This window comes from Globicephala melas, chromosome 1 (assembly GCF_963455315.2).
Source record: "Globicephala melas chromosome 1, mGloMel1.2, whole genome shotgun sequence".
NCBI classification, from domain to species: domain Eukaryota; kingdom Metazoa; phylum Chordata; class Mammalia; order Artiodactyla; family Delphinidae; genus Globicephala; species Globicephala melas.
Genome location: NC_083314.1, coordinates 158,965,058 through 158,984,350, shown reverse-complemented (window position 1 = coordinate 158,984,350; position 19,293 = coordinate 158,965,058). Strand labels below are relative to the sequence as shown.

Genomic DNA, 19,293 nt, shown 5'->3' with positions numbered 1-19,293 from the left:
GGCGGGGGAGGCGGGGAGGAAAAGGGCCGGGAGAGGAAGGGGAGAGGAGGGCTGCAGGGAGGAGGGGTGGGGTGGGGCCGAGGCCTGAGGGGCCGTCTTCTCCCCGACAGGAAACCGCTGGGGAGGCCGGTTGCAGGAACCCGCCCCTAGGCTGCTAATAACAACAATAATAATGAGGATGGAGTTCTCCCTAGGTGCCAGGCAGTGTTAGATCCTTTACAATATTTTTTCATTTAATCCTAACAACCCTATAACGTGGGGACCATTATCCCCACTTGACAGATGAGTCAACTGAGTCACAGAGGGATTGAATAACTTAACCCAGACGGTCAGGATTTGAATCCACTGTTCTCTGACCATGGGCTCTTAACCCCTTCCCTAAACCTTGCTCTTCCTCCCAGGAGGCCCCCTCACCCAGGGAAGACTGCCCCTTTCCCTAGCTCAGATTCCAACCCTCCCCCAGACCCTCAGCCACAATCTAGGGCCGGGGCTCTCATCCCCTCCTCCCAGGGCCCAGGCAGTGAGTGTGGCCAGCTGGCCCAGCTCTGGTCACGCAGGGTTAATGAATGTTGGACTCTGGCTTCAAGCCAGGCCCAGGCCAGCCTTGCAGAACCGAGCCTGGGGCCTCCGCTGGCCCCTGTGCTCTTCTGCACCGGGGCAGAGGTGTGTTTGGTTCTGGGCTAAACCTGCTGGTGCACGTGCACGCATCTCCACGCAGGCTCAGGGCTTGTGCCTGCAGTGTGTGTGTGATCAGCATGTAGCCGGGTCTTCTTCCTGCCCAGACTCCCAGGCCCCCGCTTTTGGGCCCCCCTTCCTGCGCTGGGATGGGGTGAGGGGGAGGCCTTCTTGGCAGGAGCCTTAGAGAGGAGGAGGGAAGGAAGGGGGAGAGGAAATTGCAGACATAGCTGAAGGCACAGCCTGAGGCCTGTGGGCCAGTGACCCCCTTCTCTGTCCAGGCTGGAGACCCCCCACTCCCAGTCCTGAGACTGGGTTCAAGCAGAGGGCAGATCTGGTTAGGGAAGCAACTAGGATGACTCCCACGGGGAGGGGAAGGGACTCTTGATGTCTCTGTGACTGTTTAGTCTGTTTTGTGAGCATGTGTGGAGGTGTTTCTACCCATATTCGTATATTTGTGTGTCTATCTTCGTGTTGTATCTGCTTGAGCATTTTTGTGGGGTTGGTATGTCTGTGTATAAATCCATTCGGCCACTAGTCAACAAATGCTAACTGGTCTGCTTAGCACTTCCTGGTAATGGGGTTCAGCAGTAAACAGAACAGACACAAATGTTTGCCCTCTTGGAACTGACGCTAAGGCGGAGAGACAGTACGGGAAGAAGATGGTCTTGCGTGCTCCTAAGTGCTCAGAGGGCGATGGAGTGGGGAAGGGTGATGAGGAACACCTGGGGCAGCTCTCACAGGTGACACGGGGCAGAGGCTTGAATCCAGAAGAGCGGGCAGCTGTGCCAGGATCCGGAGGAGAGCGTCAGGGCAGGAAAGAGGCCGAGGGCCCTGAGGTAGGAGCGTCTGGGGGCACCTCTCCCAGGGGCAGCGAGGCACGGGGACGGGTGATGAGGTGACTGTGAAGGGGCCGGTGCGCCTGCGGAGGAGCTTGGATGTTATCGCAAGTGTGCTTGGGGCCCCTGGAGAGTTTCCATCAGGACAGCGTCATGGTTCTGTGATGCACTTCGGAGAAGTCCCCCTGGGGGCTCAGGGTAGGATGGGGCCGCAGGCGAAGAATGGAAGCGGGGAGAACAGTGAGCAGGCTGGCAGCCATCCAGGCCAGCAGTGGCCGAGGGCTTAGACCAGGATGGCCAGTGGAGGAGGTGAGCCAGGCTGAGATTCTGAAGGGAGTGGCAGCAGGACTCCCTGGATTGCATGAGGATGTGAGGGAAGCAGGAATGTAGGACAGCTGCTTGGTATTGGGCCTGAGCACCTGAGGAAAAGTCAGGTGGGGCGCAGGATTTAGGGATCCAAGTTTCACTTCAGGTGGTTAGATTTGAGAGGTCCATAAGTATCTGGGTGGAGCCGTCAGACACGCAGGCGCAGTCCGGAGGAGTCTGGCCTTGGGAGTGTGTTTGCGAGTCCTCAACACAAGGTGGATTGAACACCGGGGAGTGGCTGAGGTCACCCAGGGGACAGGAGAGAAGAGAGTTCTGGATGCTGTACTGCAGGTCTCCTGCAGGAGGCGTCAGCCGGGAGAGACCGGGGAGGTGAGAGGAAGACCTGGCCAGGACTGCAAGGGGAAGCTGAGGCTGGAATCTGACCACTGGCTGTGGGTTTCCATGGGTTGCACTGACATGTTGGATGCCTGCCCGTCCACATGGATATAGTGTGTGCGGCGGCCGCGCGTGGATAACTGACCCTGAGTGTGAGGATGCTGTGCGTCGGTTTGTATGGCAGATACCTGTGTCTCCGTGCGGGTCCACGTGCATGCCTCTCTGAGTAGGGGCTCTAAGATATTGGATGTGTTTGTGTTAAGCTGTTTCCGCGCATCTGTGCTATGCAGATCTCTGGGTATCGCTACCTATGGACAAGGGTGTGCCTGTGTTTGGGTTGGCGTGTGACTCGTGTGTTTGGAGTGGGTCAGGTGTGACTCAGCCCTGGTGAAGCAGATGGCTGTGTTGGAGCAGGGTGGGGCTTGAGATGGTTGCTGGTCCCTCAGAGAGAGCTACCCAGAGGGCTGCCTTCTCCAGGGGGATGCACGTGGCCAAGCCAGGCCAGGCCAGGTGGGAGAAGTGGCAGCCTTGCCCTGGAGGGTTCAAAGAAGCTGGGGGCTGCTCCTCGAGGCCCTGGGAGAGGGCCTGAAGCCTTTGGTCCATGTGGGCCATTCCCCCTCATCAACCCCCATCCCCATGCCCTCCTGGCCACCAGCCTATCTGCTTTTCTGTCTGCCTCTGCCTGCCCACCAGCCTGTCTGTAGGTCTGCCCAGCCACCTGCTTTCTGGTCATGCTGGCTGGGATCTCTCTGCGTATATGTCACCTGCCTGCCTGGCTTGCGTCCCACCTGTCCACCTGCTGATTTCCTCCTTGTCTGTCGGCCTGTGGCTGACCTGCTGCCTGCCCACCTGCCCATTTGTTGGTTGCCTTTCTGTCTTCCTGTCTGCCTGTGTGACTAAAGATTTGTCACCTTGGGAGGTGCAGAGTGTTCCTAAGATGACATACAGGAAAGACAGGTATTAATGGGTGGTCAGAAGGCTGAGAGATCCAGAGTCTCTGGGAGGGCCCTCGGGAGGCCTGGCACATTCAGGGCTCAAGGCAAAGCCTCACTCTGCCCCCTTCCCCAGTGGCCCAGGTTGGGGCTGGCCCTGGCTGCTCTGCTCCTGACACTGGGGCCTCACCCCACCTGGAGGTCAGGGGCTGCCTAGGTCTTGGGTGGAGGAGGAAGGGGACTCACTCAAGGCCTCCCAAGACCTGCGAAGTCCTCTGACTGCCCCCTCAGCACCTGGGACAGCTGCTGGGAAGAGGCACTGTGAGTCTGCGAAACGAGTAAATAACAGTTACGGATACAGAGTATCCTCTAGGTACCTGGCACTTTGCTAAACGCCGTGCTCGTCTCAACACTTCAGATCCTCCCACTAACCCTGTGTAGTTTGTAGCATGACTCCCGTTTCACAGAGGAGGAAAGTGAGGCTCAGAGAGGTCAAGAAGCCTGTGTACAGTCACATGGATGTAAATGGGAGGGCCTGGATTTGAACTTCAGAGCCATGTTCCCTAACAGTCTTCCACTGGGCAGCTCTAGGCCATGGTTCTCCATCCTGTCAGACCCAAAGCTGCCTTTTCACGATATTTTCTTTCTTTCCTTTTTTATTTTTGGCTGCGCCGTGAGGCATGCGGTATCTTACTTCCCTGACCAGGGATTGAACCTGTGCCCCCTGGAAGTGGAAGCGCGGAGTCCTAACCACTGGACTGCCAGGGAATTCCCTTCATGATATTTTCTAATTGCTTCTTGTATGCTCCTGAAATGAAATTTATGGCTAATAGACCCACCTCTAATTAAAATTAATATATAATTAAATTGAACAATTATATAATTGAATTAATAGAGATAATATAATTTAAAAATGTACATATCTTTTTGTCCTGTAATATAAAAGAAATACAGGGCAATGCTGTGTGTTTGTGAAGTCATTAATTGTCAGGAAGGTGACAGCTACAAGTGCAGACCGATGCTGGGATATATTATGTCAGTGTCTGAAACTGTGAACTCTTGGTAAAGTTCTGAACAAAACAAAGTACAAATTTCCTTCGCTTTACACAGTAGTTGCCTTCCCAGAAAATTCAGTGTACGTTATGTGTATACACAAGTGTATACACAAGTCCTCTGTGTTTATGTATAAAATGGAGTTAGAGTCTTGGCTCTGGTAATTATAAACACGTTTTTCACTCATGTCGAGCAGGATGTAGAATCTGTGCTCCTTCTGGGGTTGTCTGGAGCCTTGGCCCGCGCCCCCCAAATGCCAGCAGCACCCCCCGACCTCTGTCATTGTGACGACCAGCCCCCAATTCCCCCACCCCCACCCCACCATGGACACACAGAAAATCCTCCTGCCCTCGTGGAGCTCAACATCCGAGTAGGGGAGACGGATATAATCGATAATCACACATGCCTTGTAGTGTCAGGCTGTGATCAGCACAATGAAGGGAAATAAAGCCGGGGAAGGGGCTAGGGAAGACCCAGTGGACGTGGCCAGGGACAGCCTCTCCGAGGAGGTGAGATTTTGAGCCGAGGGAAGTGAGCCATGCACATATCTGGGGGAAGAGCCTCCCAGAAGGAAAAGCTAATGCAAAGGCTTTGAGGTAGAAGCTGCTTGGCTCCTTTGGGGTCAGCAAGGAGGCTGCGTGGCTGGGGACAGTGAGGGAGGGGAGGGCTGGGAAGTCAGACGGGGCCTGGTGGAGAGTGTCTTCTAAGCCACACACAGGCCTCTGGCTGTTACGCTGTGTGTACAGAAGCCATGGGGGGGGGTGTTAAGCAGGAGAGGGACAACACTGGACTTTTAAAAGGCTCGCTCTGGCTGACCTGTGGCCCCTGGGCTGCTGCAGGGGAAGAGTGGGAGCAGGGAGAAGAGGGAGCTCAGACAGGGTGGTCGCAGGAGCTGTGAGGAGTGGTCAGGTTTTGCCTGGCTGGCCAGCAGGCTCAACAGAGGGTTGGACACGGGGTACGAGAGGGAAAGAGGCAAGAAGTCAAGGCTAACCTGGCTTTGGAGGTTGCACAGCTCAGCCTCCGAGCCTCTGTCTCCTCATTTCCTTTCCCACGTGAGACAGCGCCACAGCTCCAGGCTGGCTTCTCTCTGAAGCTGTTCTGCCTGAGGACACTGGGGACAAGGCGGTGGCTAACACGGGTGGAAACATCTCGGTTCTTGTTTGACTCCTCAGGACCAAAGGAGGCTGTTGCTCACACCGCCTTTCTGGTACTTTCCCCTTGCTTTGCTTCCAGGGCTCATGAGAAAAGCTGGTAAAGGGCAATCTGAGAAGTTTAGATCAATGAAGCAACAGTTCTGGCGCGACAGCTGCGCATCCAGCCAGTTCTAGGTGCTGAGGACACAATGAGCAAAACGAAGTCCCTGGCCGCATGCGACTTGCTGTCTTGGGTGTTGCTGAAGTTAAGCCCGACACGTAGGTGCCCAGGTGATACCTGTGTGCAGAACAGAGGCTGATTGGGTCGGGGGCACAAGAGAGAGGCCGAGATGGAGATGAGGCCCAGGGGGCATGGCTGGTGGAGCAGAGTGTGGCCCGGGTGGGCTGGGAGTGGGGCAGTGCCACAGATAAGGTAACAGGCAACATTTGTACAGGCTCGGGAGTGGCCAGGAAGATAGGGGCCACCTGGCTGCTGGGGTAGCTGTGGGAACAGGGAGGGATGGTGGCCCCGGGGCCCGCCCTGAAGAATTTGCAAAGAATCAGGGCCTTCCCACACCTTGGGGAGGCGCCACCCCCTCGTGCTGTGTGGACACCTGCCAGGGAAGGGGGTTCTCTGGCACGGATCTCTGCTCCTTTCGTGACCTGGGCCTGTGTGGGTTCCAGCACAAAAGTGGGTCTGCCTGTGTGCTGTGGTGTGCTGCGGACAGGGCCAGCCCACCTCTAGCTTCACTGCTCCAGTGCTCTATCTGCAAAGTCTAAATTTAGGCGAAGGAAGGAAGGAAAGAAGAAAGGAAGGAAGGAAGCCCCCTTGGTTTCCTCTGGAGAGGAGGGCGGTGCAGGAAAGGGCCTGGGCTGGCGCTTCTTACCCCAGCTGCCCTGGATGGGCACGTGGGCACACGGGCAGTCTGTCTGGCTAGGGTTCCCCCATCCCAGATGGCTGTTTGGAGGGGAGAGAGGATCCATACCCTGATAGTGGCAGCTGCTCTGGGACGCCTCCTTCCTGCGCAAGTCTGCAGGTCTGGGCTGAGCCAAGCAAGCGGGGAGTCCCCCTTGGGCACTTGGCGGGAGGCTGGACCAATGGGGCCGGGAGACTGCTGGGAGGTTCCGGCCCCCTCCCCCATTCAAGCCAGTGACGGCTGCCAGGGTGAGGGAGCGCCCGTCCAGGGCAGCTGGTGGCAGAGCCAAGAGCTACAGGAATCCTGCGTGGCCTGGCTGGGTGGGAGAGATGGAGACGCGGCGAGGAGGGTAAGAGACGACACAGGCCACGCTGGCTCCAGATCAGGAAGTTTTATTGCTGACATGCAGGAAGAGTCCCCATGTAGTACAAAAATATGACTTTATACAAACTTTTTTGTGACTTTTCCCGTTTTGCTTTTTTACAATAGGACTTCTCTCAGCGTGTGACCCCCAGTGAGGGCAGACCCAAACTCCTCTCATTTGCTTTGCCAGAAATTAACCAGACACGTGGGCTGACCTTGAAAGGGACCAGTCTGTCTGACAGTCTTTGCAGACCTGGAGGATATTGCTTTGAAAAGGAGAAAGACCACCAGGCAAGCAGGCCCGGAGGGTCTGGGCAGGCTGCCGGACAAGGGGCTCGGGTGAGGCCCTCACGGGAGGACAGTCACAGGGGCTGGGAGCCCTGGGCCGGACTGCATTTCTACTCCTTCAGGAGACTTCTTTTTGAAATAAATATAGAAAAGAGGGCATCCCGCCCCCCGCCCCCGCCCCTCCCCACCCCAGCACGAGACCCTGGCTCTCAGCAGCTGGACGGCTGAGGCAGGCTGAGCCGGTGCTCAGGGGAGTAAGTGCTGGGCTCAGGCGGGCTCCCACGGACCCACTGAGGCAGAGGCGCGAGGCGCCCACGTGCTGGGATGGGGGCATGGGGAGGAAGGGGCATGGGCGGCCCTGCTACTGCTGGCAAGAGGTGGCCCCATTTTTTCCAGATGGGGAAACTGAGGCACAAGGAGGTTTGGGACCTTGCCCAAGCCACTCACAGTGAGTCAGCTTTTGGGGAGGGGGCAGCTCACACCCTGGGAAACAAGGTCACACAGGCCTCTGTCACCTCCCCACTGGGGAGAAGGCAGGCAGGAAGGGCCCGAGGGCCCAGGGCTGCCTGAAGGGGAACGCTCAGCTGCTCTGAGGGGTCTGGGGAGGGCAGGCCAGGGGAAGGTCTTTGCTTGGCACTGGGCAGGGCCAAGTCCAGTGTGGGAGAGCAGGAAGGAGGGCATTCTGGTGAGAACAGCGTTTCTGGCAAGACGGGCATCCACTTCAAAATCTCGGCTCAAAAAGGGCAGCAGGGCTGTTCTCAAGCCAGGCTGGGCCCCCCAGTCCCTACGATTCTCCCCACGAGCCCTGCAGCCCCCAGGAAGGACCCTGGCGCCCCTGGTGGTCTGCTGGGAGAGACACCACCTCTATTACGAGGCAGGGGCGGGAGAGGAGATGCCCCCACGGTTCTCTGAACACAGAGGAGTGAGGGGAGCGAGATGGCGTGCAAACAGGGCCGCCTGTTCACAGCTGGACCAGAGCACCCCTCACCAGCCACCCTTCCCATCCATGTCGGCATCACCTCAGTACCACGGTGAGGGGTGGAAGAGGAAACCAGGGCTGATGCGGGTGCACAGCACCTCAGAGAAGCTGAGATGGGAGAGAAAGAACCAAGTGTAGAAAGGCCTCCGCATCACCAGAAACAAGGAGGGACTGGTGGGCTGGAGGTGGAAGGGGACCGGCCAGAAGGGGCTTCTGAGCCTGGGGGCGAGGAGGGGGCCCATCGGGGGCTGTGGACTCCCTGCTGTCCAGCCAGGCTGGGGGCAGGGAGTGGCATGGGCCGAGCCACCTAGAGATGGGAGAGAAGTTGGTTTCAGTACAAAAATAAATACATTTGAATTCCGCTTAAGATGAGGTGACAGTTTTCCAAAACTTGGACCGAGGGGCCTGGGGTCAGAAGGGGAGGGAGGAAAACAGACTGCGAGGGGCCTGGGAGGGCGGTGGGGAGCGGGCATTCATGTTGGGAGCCAGCAGCGAGCTGCACTTTCAGCTTATGTGGACTGTGGGGGGCAGCTGCCCCCGGGGGTCAGTGGGTCGGTCGGGCCCCGGGCGGGCGGGCTCCCTCCTCCTCCCTCTCACTCAGTCCGGAGACAGCATGGTTAAAGAGACAGAGGTAGATTAAAACGTCATGATTAAAAGCAGATTAGTTATCTAGGCTTCTCAGATTAAAAAACCAACCAATCAAGCAATCATTCCAAAAGGTAGCTTCGTGGTACCTCTGCTGACCCCATGTGTGACCTGGGCTGTCCCTGCCCCGTCCCCGGTGCGGTCCAGGAGAGAGTTCAGCACTACGGGGCCCAGCCGGGCAGCCAGGCTGTCGGCTGGGGGCCGGGAAGAGGTGGTGGGTGGTGCCGGTGCCCCTGCCCGAGGCTGCTATTTCCGCAGGTAGCGCTGCGCCAGGATGGCTGCGTCCAAGGGGTTCACGGGCTGCGCGTCGTGGCCCAGCCGTCGCACGGGCGGCACGCTGCCCAGCTGCCGCCTGGGCCCCCAGCTGCGGGCCTCGTGCACGGAGCTCTTCTCCTCGGCCAGCAGCAGCTGCTGCCGCATGTAGTTCTCAAACTCGTACTGGGAGCACTCCTCTGTCACCTTCGCCTGCGCGGCAGAGAGAGACCCACAGAGCCCGGCAGAGAGAGCGAGCGAGCGAGAGAGGAGGAAATGCAAGAGGGAAGAGCGGGGCAGTGTCAGCTGGCCGCCTCGAGGGCCTCCCTCCCTAGGCACCACACCCTTGGGCCGGATCTAGTGGCCCAGAGTGTGGGTCCCGGAAGCCCTCCAGCCAACCCGGACCTCGCCTTGCTGGCCACCCTGGGCGTCACTCAGACCTGTGATCTCCCGTAACTCACTGACCTTGGAAGAGGTCCCTCAGAAGGCTTAGTGTCCCACCCACCTCCGTGAAATGGGGCAGTAGTCTCCCCTCACAGAGGCTCTCGAGGGACCGGGGCAGGTATAGTGTTAAGAGAGCGGCCTGGGACTGGGGTGCTAGCACCTGGGCAGCCCTGTTTCTCCGTCTTGTCCCAGGCTGAGCTCCCTGGGACAGCCCAGGCACAGTCACAGACTGAAGTGGGCGGTGCCTGTGCTCATCATCAGGGGGGAGAGCAGGGCTGTGGAATCAGACTTGGGTTCAAGGCTCAGCCACTGCTTCCAAGCTGTGCGACTTGGGGACAATTACCTCTCTGAACCCGTTTCCTCTTTAGTGAAATGAGATAAGAACACAGGACACATAGGCCTGTAGTGTGGATTGAATGAGGCATACTGGGGGGGCACTCACTACATGCTAGTGATGATTATTTTTAGCTGCTGAACAGCCGTGGGAGGGGGTGGGAGCTGGGGGGCAGGGCCTGGAACTCTCTCTTCGAGGGCCAAGAGGCTCTGCTGTAGTCCCAGGCTGGCTCCGTCTGGTCCTCCCTGCCCAGTGCTTGCTGTGGGACTCCAGGGTGGCCCAGAGAGGGAGGGTCCTTATAGTTGCCCTCCCCAGGCTCGGCCAAGCCCTGCCCTCCAGGACGCACCCTAAGATCACCCGCTAGCTGCTGCCTTGCACCCTGGTCTCCGCCCTGACCCCGGGCCCAGCACTTTCTCCAGTGCAGGCAACAGGGGAGGAGAGAAAACTGGGAGAAAATGAATCATCTGAAAAACTAAAAGCAGGAAGGGCAAGAGAGAACGCTGTGAGTCAGATGGGCAGACCAGTGTGACCGTTTAAAGGGCCGGCATATGGCAGACCCAGGGCCTGGGCAGGAAGAGGAAGCCGAGGGAGGGCCAGGCTGAGCTGCCGTGAGGCCTCCCCACCGTGGGGCCTCCTCCTCGACCGCCTCACAGCCCTTCTCTCAGGCCACGGAACTGCCAGCTGAGCCAGACCCAAGGCAGGCCCCAGGCAGCTCAGGCTGAGGACTTAGGCCTGTCTTTCCCAGCTCCAAGGGCTGGGGAGAGGCCAAGGAGGCCCTGGCTGGGAAAGGGGCCGAGGGGGCCCTGCAGCCCTGCCCTCCCCAACTCACCTCCTGGGAGCTGTCTGCATTGCTCATTTGGTCATCGATGTCAGGAACCACCTGCAAAGGCCCGCTCAGAGAGGACAGGGACTGCCTGCAGGGGAGGCAGGTAAGTCAGGCTGGCTCCAGGTATATAGATACATACACACACACACACACACACACACACAGACACACACACACACACACACACACACATATTGGCCATGAGGCTTGTGGGATATTAGTTCCCTGACGAGGGATTGAACCCAGGCCCTTGGCAGTGAAAGCGCAGAGTCCTAACCACTGGACTGCCTGGGAATTCCCTCACCCAATAAATGGGGGACAATTTCCACCTCGCAGGCTGTGGTGAGAACTCAGTGAGATAACACCCATCCCATATTTGGCATGGACTGGCACGCAGGAGATGCTCAATGCTGAGTTCTGCCTGCACCCTCCCAACCCTGCCTATCAGGAGAATCTGGAGATCTGACTCTGACTGGAGGAGAAACGGGCCCAACCTCAGGCTACTTCTCTGGGGCGGCAGGACAGGGGGGCAGCACCCGGCCTTGCCCCTGCCCACTCACCACGACGCAATGATGGCACTGAGGGCCTCCAGGACGTCGGCAGCAGCCAGGCGCTGCTGGGGGTCGAGGACCAGCAGTTTCCGGATGAGACACACGGTGTTCTCAGAAACCCGTCCGTCCCTGATGCAGGAGAGAAAGAGGGAGAGGCTCAGGCGGGGTGGGCTGGTGCTGGGTCTTGGACCCAGGACTCTAAGCCTCACTGTGTTGTTTCCAGCCCTCAAGCCTGAAGGGCTGGACTCCAGGGAGGGAGGACTCACTCGGGGATGGTGTACTCGGCGGCCTTGATCTTGCGGAAGAGCTCCTGCGGGATGCTGTCGTAGAAGGGGAACTGGCCGTAGAGCATGGTGAAGAGCACCACGCCCAGGGCCCACATGTCGCTCGGCTTGCCCCGGTACGGCCGGCCTGCAGGGCACACGGACACACGCACACTCAGCCCAGGGCTGGTGGAGAACGGCCCTGGCACTCCCTTGGCTTACTGGCTTCGCGCCTGAAGTCCCACCCACAGGACCCCTCCGCCTTGGCACCCTCACTTCCAGTCAACCCCCGCCCCATGCTTCCTCCCAGAGCAAAGCCGCACGGGCCCAGTCCTTGAGCTTCCGCCATGCTCGTTCCTCCTCCGCTCCTCAGGCTGGTTCCCGCTCGTGCTCTGGAGACCCGGCTCCCCAGGGGGATGCCCCGCCTTGGCGTGACCCCTGAGGGGAAGGGGTCACACCTGGCCTTGTGCAGCCCACCCTCCTGGGCACATTTCACGCCTCCTCCTCACAGCCCTGCTCTACTGACTGCCAGCTCTCGGGCGCTGGTCCGGCCTCTGTGGCAGACGAGCTCTCCCAGGAGCTCTAACTCTCCCAGGAGCTTTCCCTGAGCTTTGACTTTTGAGGGGACAGTGAACTTCAAGCTTTCCTTTTGGTAATGACAATGCCAGCTACGGTTTATTGAGCCAGACACTGGGTTATGGCCTTATTTAGTCCCACAGGGACCTAGTGAAGTAGGGGCTATTATCATCCCGATTTTATAGATGAGAAAATAGAGGCCCAGAGAGGTCAGTGCCTCTCCCGAGGTCACACAGGTATTAACAGACTATGAACTGTGAGGGCAAGGCCATGGCTGCCGTTTCACAGCTCCATGCCCGCTGCTGAGGCCTGTGCTTGGCACACAGTCAATGAAAGGCAGACCTGGGATCCAAACCCGCTTGAGCCACCCCACGTCATCCTCTTAGCAATGCAGGGAGGCAGGACTGTTTTCAGCTTTTAACCCACAAGGAGACTGAGGCTCAGAGAGGGGGGGTGAGGGCCAAAGTCACACAGCTGGGTATTAACAAGGCCAGTCCCAGAGCCCGGGTCTCTGGTCTCCCAGTCCAGGTCTCTTTCTGATGCAGAGGGTTCCTCTGTTTCATCCTTCAAGACTGGCATGAGTCTGGACGAGCCAGAGAGAGAGGCCGAGGGCAGCAGGTGGGAGTGACTGCACGTGGAGGCCACCCCAGCCTGGTACTGCTGAGAAGGCCTGACCAGAGGCAGCCCATCCACCCCCAGGCCTGCATACAGTCACAGACCGCACCTCTGACACAGCTCTGGCTCTGTCAACTACAGGGATGCTTTCGGGACTCTCAGGGAGGGTATCCAGGCTGGGCTGGGCTGGTGGGGGAGGGGTGCTCAGGGAGTTGGGATGCACCCCTGGCACCCAGATCCTTCTAGCGGAGGCCACAGGGACTCCACCCCAAATCCCCAGGCCTGGAGGGTGGCACCACTGCCCTCTGCAGAGGTAGCCCTGGGAGAGGCCTGATGCTCCAGCAGAACCCTCAGCTGGGAGAAGGCCTCCAAGGAGATCGCAAATGCTCGTGGCAAGTTAGAGCAGCCTGCTCCACAGGAAGACACGTGACAACTCGGGAAGAGGCTGCTTCTGCCCCTGTGAGCAGGGAGGCACATGTGTGAGTGCTGGGGTAATGGGCCCTGTAGACAACCCTGAAACCTTCGCATCGCAGGGATGGGAGCGGATGGGAGCCCTTGGTCCCTGGAGGGATCAGGACAGAGAGACGGACCCCAGTGTGGCAAAGGACAAGCAAGAAAGGAAAGAAAGCCTATGGTGAGACAGAAGCGTGGGCTCGGGCCGGAGGCAGCCCTGGGATCGAGCCTCCTGCTTTTCTGTTTACTATCAGCTGTGACGTTGAACAAGGGGTCTGATCTCTCCGAGCCTCAATTTTCCCATCTGTAAAAATTTTCCCTCACAGGGCAGCTCTGTGGTTTTATACAGATGATGCCTGTCACATGCTCAGTACAGCACCCAGCACTAACAGCTCATCAGAAGGTGAGAGCTGCATAATTGACTTATTTGTGTATTACCTGTCTCAGCCCCACTACAAAGTCAGCTCACCATCCATGGAGGCAGGATGTTTGTCTGACTGTTCACTGCTGTATCCAAAGTGTCTAGAACAGAGCCCCGTACGTGGCAGGCCCTCGGTAAATACCAGCAGAATGAATGAAGGAATGAACAAACGAAGGGAGTGATATCTTTGAAATGCAAGTCTCATCACGGTAGCCCCAGTGAAGACCTTTTCAGCGGCGTCCTCTCGCGCTTGAATTAAAGGATGGCGTTTCTCAACAGGGCCTCCATTAGGCCTTGCGCGGCTGGACTCCCACCCACCTCTCTGGCCTCCCCTGAACTCTCTGAGCGGCAGCCTCAGGGCCCTTCTGTGGTTCCTCAGCTGTGTGGCGCCACCGTCGCCCAGTCACACCCCTCGTGGGCTCCTATCTATTCTCACCACCTCAGCTCGGCCGCCGCTTCCCTGGGGAGGGGCTTCAAGCGTCCATTCTTCATGCTCACAAAAATCACGTTTCTTTCCTTCCAAGCACTAATCTCAGAGAGTAACGAGTGTAATGATTACCATCTTCTTCCTCCACGGGACCCCACATTTTGTACCTGGAGGGACAGTACTGGTTTGGGCCACCACTGAAGCCCCAGCACCTAGCCCGGGGCACACCCATCGATAGTTTGTTGACGGAATGAACGGCTGCAGAGCCCGGCTGTGTGAGGCCCCAGGGCCTGCTGCCTGGCGGCCTGCACATACCGCTGAGCACGTCTGGACTGATGTAGGCGGGGCTCCCCCTCTGGTCCTTCAGCAGGTCCCCCTCGCTCACGAGATGCTTCCCGAGGCAGAAGTTGGTAATGGTTATCCGATGAGTTCTGGGGGCGGGGGCAGAGAGTGAACAAACCTCGGCGTCTGTACCCACGGGCGCCCCAGCTGTCCCCACCTCTCTTCCAAGGAGCAGAGGAATCACACCCACGTCCTTTTCTTCTCCATTGGCCCTCCCGGCCTCCCCACAGCCGCGTGGGGAGTGCCACTGGGGGTGCTGACACAGGCCAGTCACCCTTAGTTGCCACCTGCTGAGCTGTCCCCGCAGGGATCTGAGTCACTCTGACCAGGGGGCCCCAGGGTGCTCCCCTGACCCTGCGCCCTGGCTGAGTCTTGGGGCCACAGCTTAGGGCTTGGAAGAACTGCAGAGATTTCCTCAATCTCCACACACACAGTATCTACCAGTAGACTGGAAGGACCTGGAGACCAAGTCTGGTTCCCTCATTTACACAGGAGGAAGAGGAAGCCCAGCAGAGTCTTGGAGGCCTTCCTTGAGTGCCTCCCTTCAGTCCCCCAGTGCTGATGCCTTTGGTCATCACTTTTATTACTATCGCAGCAGCACCAACAGTACTAAAAACTAATGCTGGGTCTTCCCTGGTGGCGCAGTGGTTAAGAATCCACCTGCCAATGCAGGGGACACGGGTTCGAGCCCTGGTCTGGGAAGATCCCACATGCCGTGCGGCAACTAAGCCCGTGCACCACAACTACTGAGCCTGAACTCTAGAGCCCGCGAACCACAACTATGGAGCCTGCGCCCAACTACTGAGCCTGCGCTCTAGAGCCCGCGAGCCACCACTACTGAAGCCCGCGTGCTTAGAGCCCATGCTCCGCACCAAGAGAAGCCACTGCAGTGAGAAGCCCGTGCACCACAGTGAAGAGTAGTCCCCACTCGCCGCAACTAGAGAAAGCCTACGTGCAGCAACGAAGACCCAATGAAGCCAAAAAAATAAATAAAATAAAAATAAATTAAAAAAAAAGAAGGAAAAGGAAAGAAAGTTTAAAAACACCCCGAGGGGCTTCCCTGGTGGCGCAGTGGTTGAGAGTCCGCCTGCCGATGCAGGGGACACGGGTTCGTGCCACGGTCCGGGAAGATCCCACATGCCACGGAGTGGCTGGGCCTGCGCATCCGGAGCCTGTGCTCTGCAACGAGAGAGGCCACGGTAGTGAGAGGCCCGCGTACCGCAAAAAAAAAAAAAAAAAACCCGAAAAACCTAATGCTTAGTAAGTGCAGACCCTGGCTTCAGTGCCCGACGGGGACTGTTTTCATTCACCCCTCACAACGGCCTACAAGGGAGACTTTCTCATGGCCCACTTCACAGATGATGCAATTAGGACACAGAGAAGTGGACAGACTTGCCCAGGGTCACACAGCTAGTGAGGAGTGGAGCAGGATCCCACCCAGGTCTGTCTGACCTTGGACTCCGCACTCTGAGTGACACCAGTGGGGTGCCCACTGGGTCCCGGGACAATGCCCAGCACCTGGCTTTCCCTTCCGTTCCACCCAAGCTGACTCCCCCCTTGTCTTGTACAGCAGACTCTGCACTGGCTAGAAAACCACAGACCCCCCAACTGAGAGAGCCGTGGTGAGAGCAGCTTTGGGCTCCAGTCCTTTCTAGGAGGCTCACAATGAGAACAAAAACCGGCCGAGAGAGGACGCCGTATGCCACCCCTGGGGACGTGGGGTGAGGGTGCAGAGCCTCCTCGGCCTGTGCTGGGGGGCACAGGGAGGAAGGGCCCCTCTGCCGTGTCAGCCGGCTGGCTGGGCGGAGAAGCTTGGGAGGACAGCAGGAAGGGAAGCGCCACGAGGGGCCTCGGACGGCCTCTCCGTAGAAGGGCCTCCGGGGGAGAAGAGGTTGGCTCAGAGGCACAGGTGTGTGCGGCTGCGCTCACGAGGCGCCGAGAGCCCTTCAGCTTTCTTGGGGAATTCTGCGGGCAAGGGCTTGGTGCAAAACAAAGGCCAGTCTGTCCCCGGCGTTCCAAATGGAAACGCTGGCCCTTGCCTTCCGTACAGGCCTGCCCTGGCAGATGCCACGGAAACCTGCCTGGTGGCCCCCAGGGCAGTTAGAGTCTGAGAGGGCAGGCGAAGGGTCTCGGGCAAGGATCACGTCAAGAAGTGGGCTGCTCCCACTCAGAACCGCCCATGTCGCTGAATACGGCCTGCTCAGGCCTCCTGTCCACGAGGGCCCCACAGAGCAGACGCACTGCATTTTCTCGCCTGGTCAGAGCTGGCCACGGCAGCTGGAGGCCTGAGACGCTGGGAGGAGGACCGCTCAGGGGAGAGTCTGGTGGGCTTGCGAGTCAGATCCCCGGGTTCTAGTCCTGGCTCTGTCACTTCCTGGCTGTGTGTGTGATCTTGGTCATGTTATTTAATCTCTGTTAAACCTCAATTTCCTCATCTGTAAAACGGAAAACATTAGCACCTAACTCCCAGGGCTGTGTTAGGATTTAACAAGATAAGAAGATAATCCCAGGGAAAGCACTGAATCCAGGGCTTGGCAAGCAGTGACTGATTACTACGGGCCAGCTCAGATTATATCTCCTCCTCAGACGGTGGGCACAGCTGGTGGGGGTTACCAGTGGACACCCCAGGGAAGACAGCGTGCTGAGGTCACGGGTGAGAGGAGCCACCCTGTGACGACAGGCCCTGGAGCACACGTGCCCGCGCGCTGGCCTTCCACTCCACTCTGCCAGCAGGACCTGCCAGCCCTCTGCCCGTGGGGCTCGAGAAAAGCTCGGCCGAGACTCTGCAGGGTGGGCGGCAGGACCGGGTTGGAGCCTCTCCCACAGGAAACCGCACGGTCAGCTGCCAGCCCTCCCGAAGCCTGGCGATGCTCCCTGCCCACCACCATTGCCCCAGTCGGCGCGGTGCACAGATCCCCGGGAGTCCAGACCCCCCAAGCTGGTCCTGGCAGGAGGGGCAAGGGCAGCAGGGGTGCAAGGAGAGAGCTCCGCGTCTGGAGGGCCCGCTCAGTGAGTCACTCTTCAGCTATGGCCCTCTGGGCTACCACAGTGTGTCTGCTTTTCTAGGAACTGGGCATGCAACGTGCCCAGGCGGAAAGAAAGGAGGACGGAGAAAGAACCCACAGCCAACCTCAAAAGGGGATTTCAGATGGCAACCCTTGCTCTTTATCCACAGCAGGGGGACTTGCTGTAGCAGCTGCCTTGCAAACCCTTCTCCCTGTTTCCCTCCCTGGGAGCGCTCTGTCCTGCTGGGAGCCTCCAGCTCATCTGCTGCCTCTCCAGCTGGACTCAGGGCCTGGCCTGATGGGCAGGAAGGGGCTGGAGTTCCTCCAGGTCCACCCTTGACTTCGCAAGGATGAAAGCGAGGCCCCAAGAGGGGAGGGGTGCGTGCGTGGACACATGGGAGCAGGCACTGGGTGGCCAGCGTGGGTCCCTGCAGCACACCTGGCGCCTTCCTAGCACCTGTGACTCAAGTGAGAGGCGGCCAGAACCTCTGTCTGCCCGAGACAGACAGGGGATGATATGGTTAAAGGATGTGCAGCCAAGACCCAGGGTCTGAATGAGGTGTGGGTGCTCTGCGATCCCAGGGAAACACACCCATGCGTGCACACGCATGCACACAGACACAGACACACACACGCACGGACACTCACGGAAGAGCTGCTATAGCTACACTGGCGTTACTCAAGAGACGTGTCATCCTCGGACTACATTCCCAGAATCTAGGGGGGCCTGGGGAAGTGGGAGCCAGAAGCTAAGCCGCCACAGAGACAAGGAGGCCTGGGGTGCTGGCCTGGGTAGCAGCGCAGGAGCCCCTGATGGTGCATGCCCACAAGCACCCTCGGGATGCTCGCTCAGGGCCAGTGAACGGCTGCATGGAAGCCCGGGAGACCATGGGCTCTGCAGCCAGACGGACTTTGTGAACCGTGAGCCTGCAGCCCAGAGTGGGATGGTGACTGGCCCAACATCCCACGGAAGGCCAGGACCTGAGTCTCCCGACATGAAGACAATATGCTCTCAGGGCCAGGATGGTCTGCACTTTCCGACACCTCCTCTCCTTGTGCAGTTCAGAGCTGGGGCCGGGGTGCCTCGGGACCTGGCCACTGGCATCCTCGTCGGCCACTCACCACACAGCAGGCCTCATCTCCCGAGGGAGCGAGCATACAGGCCCTGCAGGCCTGGCTGGCTAGCACAGGGTGCGCTTATGAGGGGCAGTCTCTGCAGGAAGGCATAATCATCTCTGCTTTCACAGATGAGGACACGGAAGCTCAGAGGAGTGCTTGGTACCACGGCAGCTTCTCAACACATGAATGGCTTAATCAACAGGTGAATAATCAAAGGAACGAGTGCTCACGGTCTCAAGGGTAATTAAGAGGCAGTGCTGTGCTGTGAGCCAGGTCTGACCCCCAGGGCCCACTCTTCCCTGGCTTTCTTAACTCTCTCTCGGCTGGTCAAGGGTTCAAGCAGCCCTGGAACTCCTGTTTCTTTCCCTCCTCCCCATGCAGCACGACAGGACCAGGTTTTAACCACTTCACTTTTCTCAAGCAGGCAAATCTTTTTTTTTTTTTTCTTTTTTTTTTGCGGTACGTGGGCCTCTCACCACTGCAGCCCCTCCCGCCGCAGAGCACAGGCTCCGGACGCGCAGGCCCAGCGGCCACGGCTCACGGGCCCAGCGGCTCCGCGGCACGTGGGATCCTCCTGGACCGGGGCACGAACCCACGCCCCCCGCATCGGTAGGTGAACTCCCAACCACTGCGCCACCAGGGAAGCCCCAAGCAGGCAAATCTTTACTCATCCTTCACGAACTGACTGAGATGGCCAGAGTCTCTGCCCCCTCCGTCCTCTGCACATTGGCCCTCATACAGTGATAGCTGCCCTCCAGTCGCCCCCAGGTGGCAAGCTCTGGGAGACTGTCTGCAGCATCTTCCCAGTGGCATCTTGGGCTGGCACTGCAGGGTCGGGTGCCCCATGCCCCTCCCCAGAGCTCCTTCTCAGGGATGGTGGGCCCAGGCCCCTCCAGGGCGGCAACCGCGTTATGGAACAAATCCCCACCACACCACTCCTGCCACGAGGCGTGTGCTGCCTGCCATTTGCAAGCCCTCCGACCCACTTTCACACCGGGAGGTGAGAGAGGTGAGGGTAAGAGGCCCAGGGACAGCGGGTGGGAGGTGTGCCCTCCCCGGCCCTGCATTGCTAGGATCTTGGTGACACACAAGGTGGGCTCTCCTCCCATCGGTCCTGGGACCCTGCATGGTTGGTGTCC

General features: G+C 58.8%; 1 protein-coding gene across 3 annotated transcripts in view; it reads right to left on the bottom strand.

The window, feature by feature from the left end:
* Positions 1-6,627: 6,627 nt before the first annotated feature.
* The window catches only part of STK40 (serine/threonine kinase 40), a 37,328-nt gene continuing 24,662 nt past the window's right edge, over positions 6,628-19,293 (bottom strand). For all 3 annotated transcript variants that reach the window (XM_060307802.1, XM_030869245.2, XM_030869282.3), the window contains exons 7-11: positions 14,004-14,119; positions 11,200-11,344; positions 10,943-11,062; positions 10,386-10,470; positions 6,628-8,991 (exon numbers count right to left, since the gene is read on the bottom strand). In XM_060307802.1, coding sequence (XP_060163785.1) covers positions 8,773-8,991; positions 10,386-10,470; positions 10,943-11,062; positions 11,200-11,344; positions 14,004-14,119 — 685 coding nt within the window. In that variant the 3' untranslated portion in view covers positions 6,628-8,772. The remainder of the gene's footprint in view (positions 8,992-10,385; positions 10,471-10,942; positions 11,063-11,199; positions 11,345-14,003; positions 14,120-19,293) is intronic.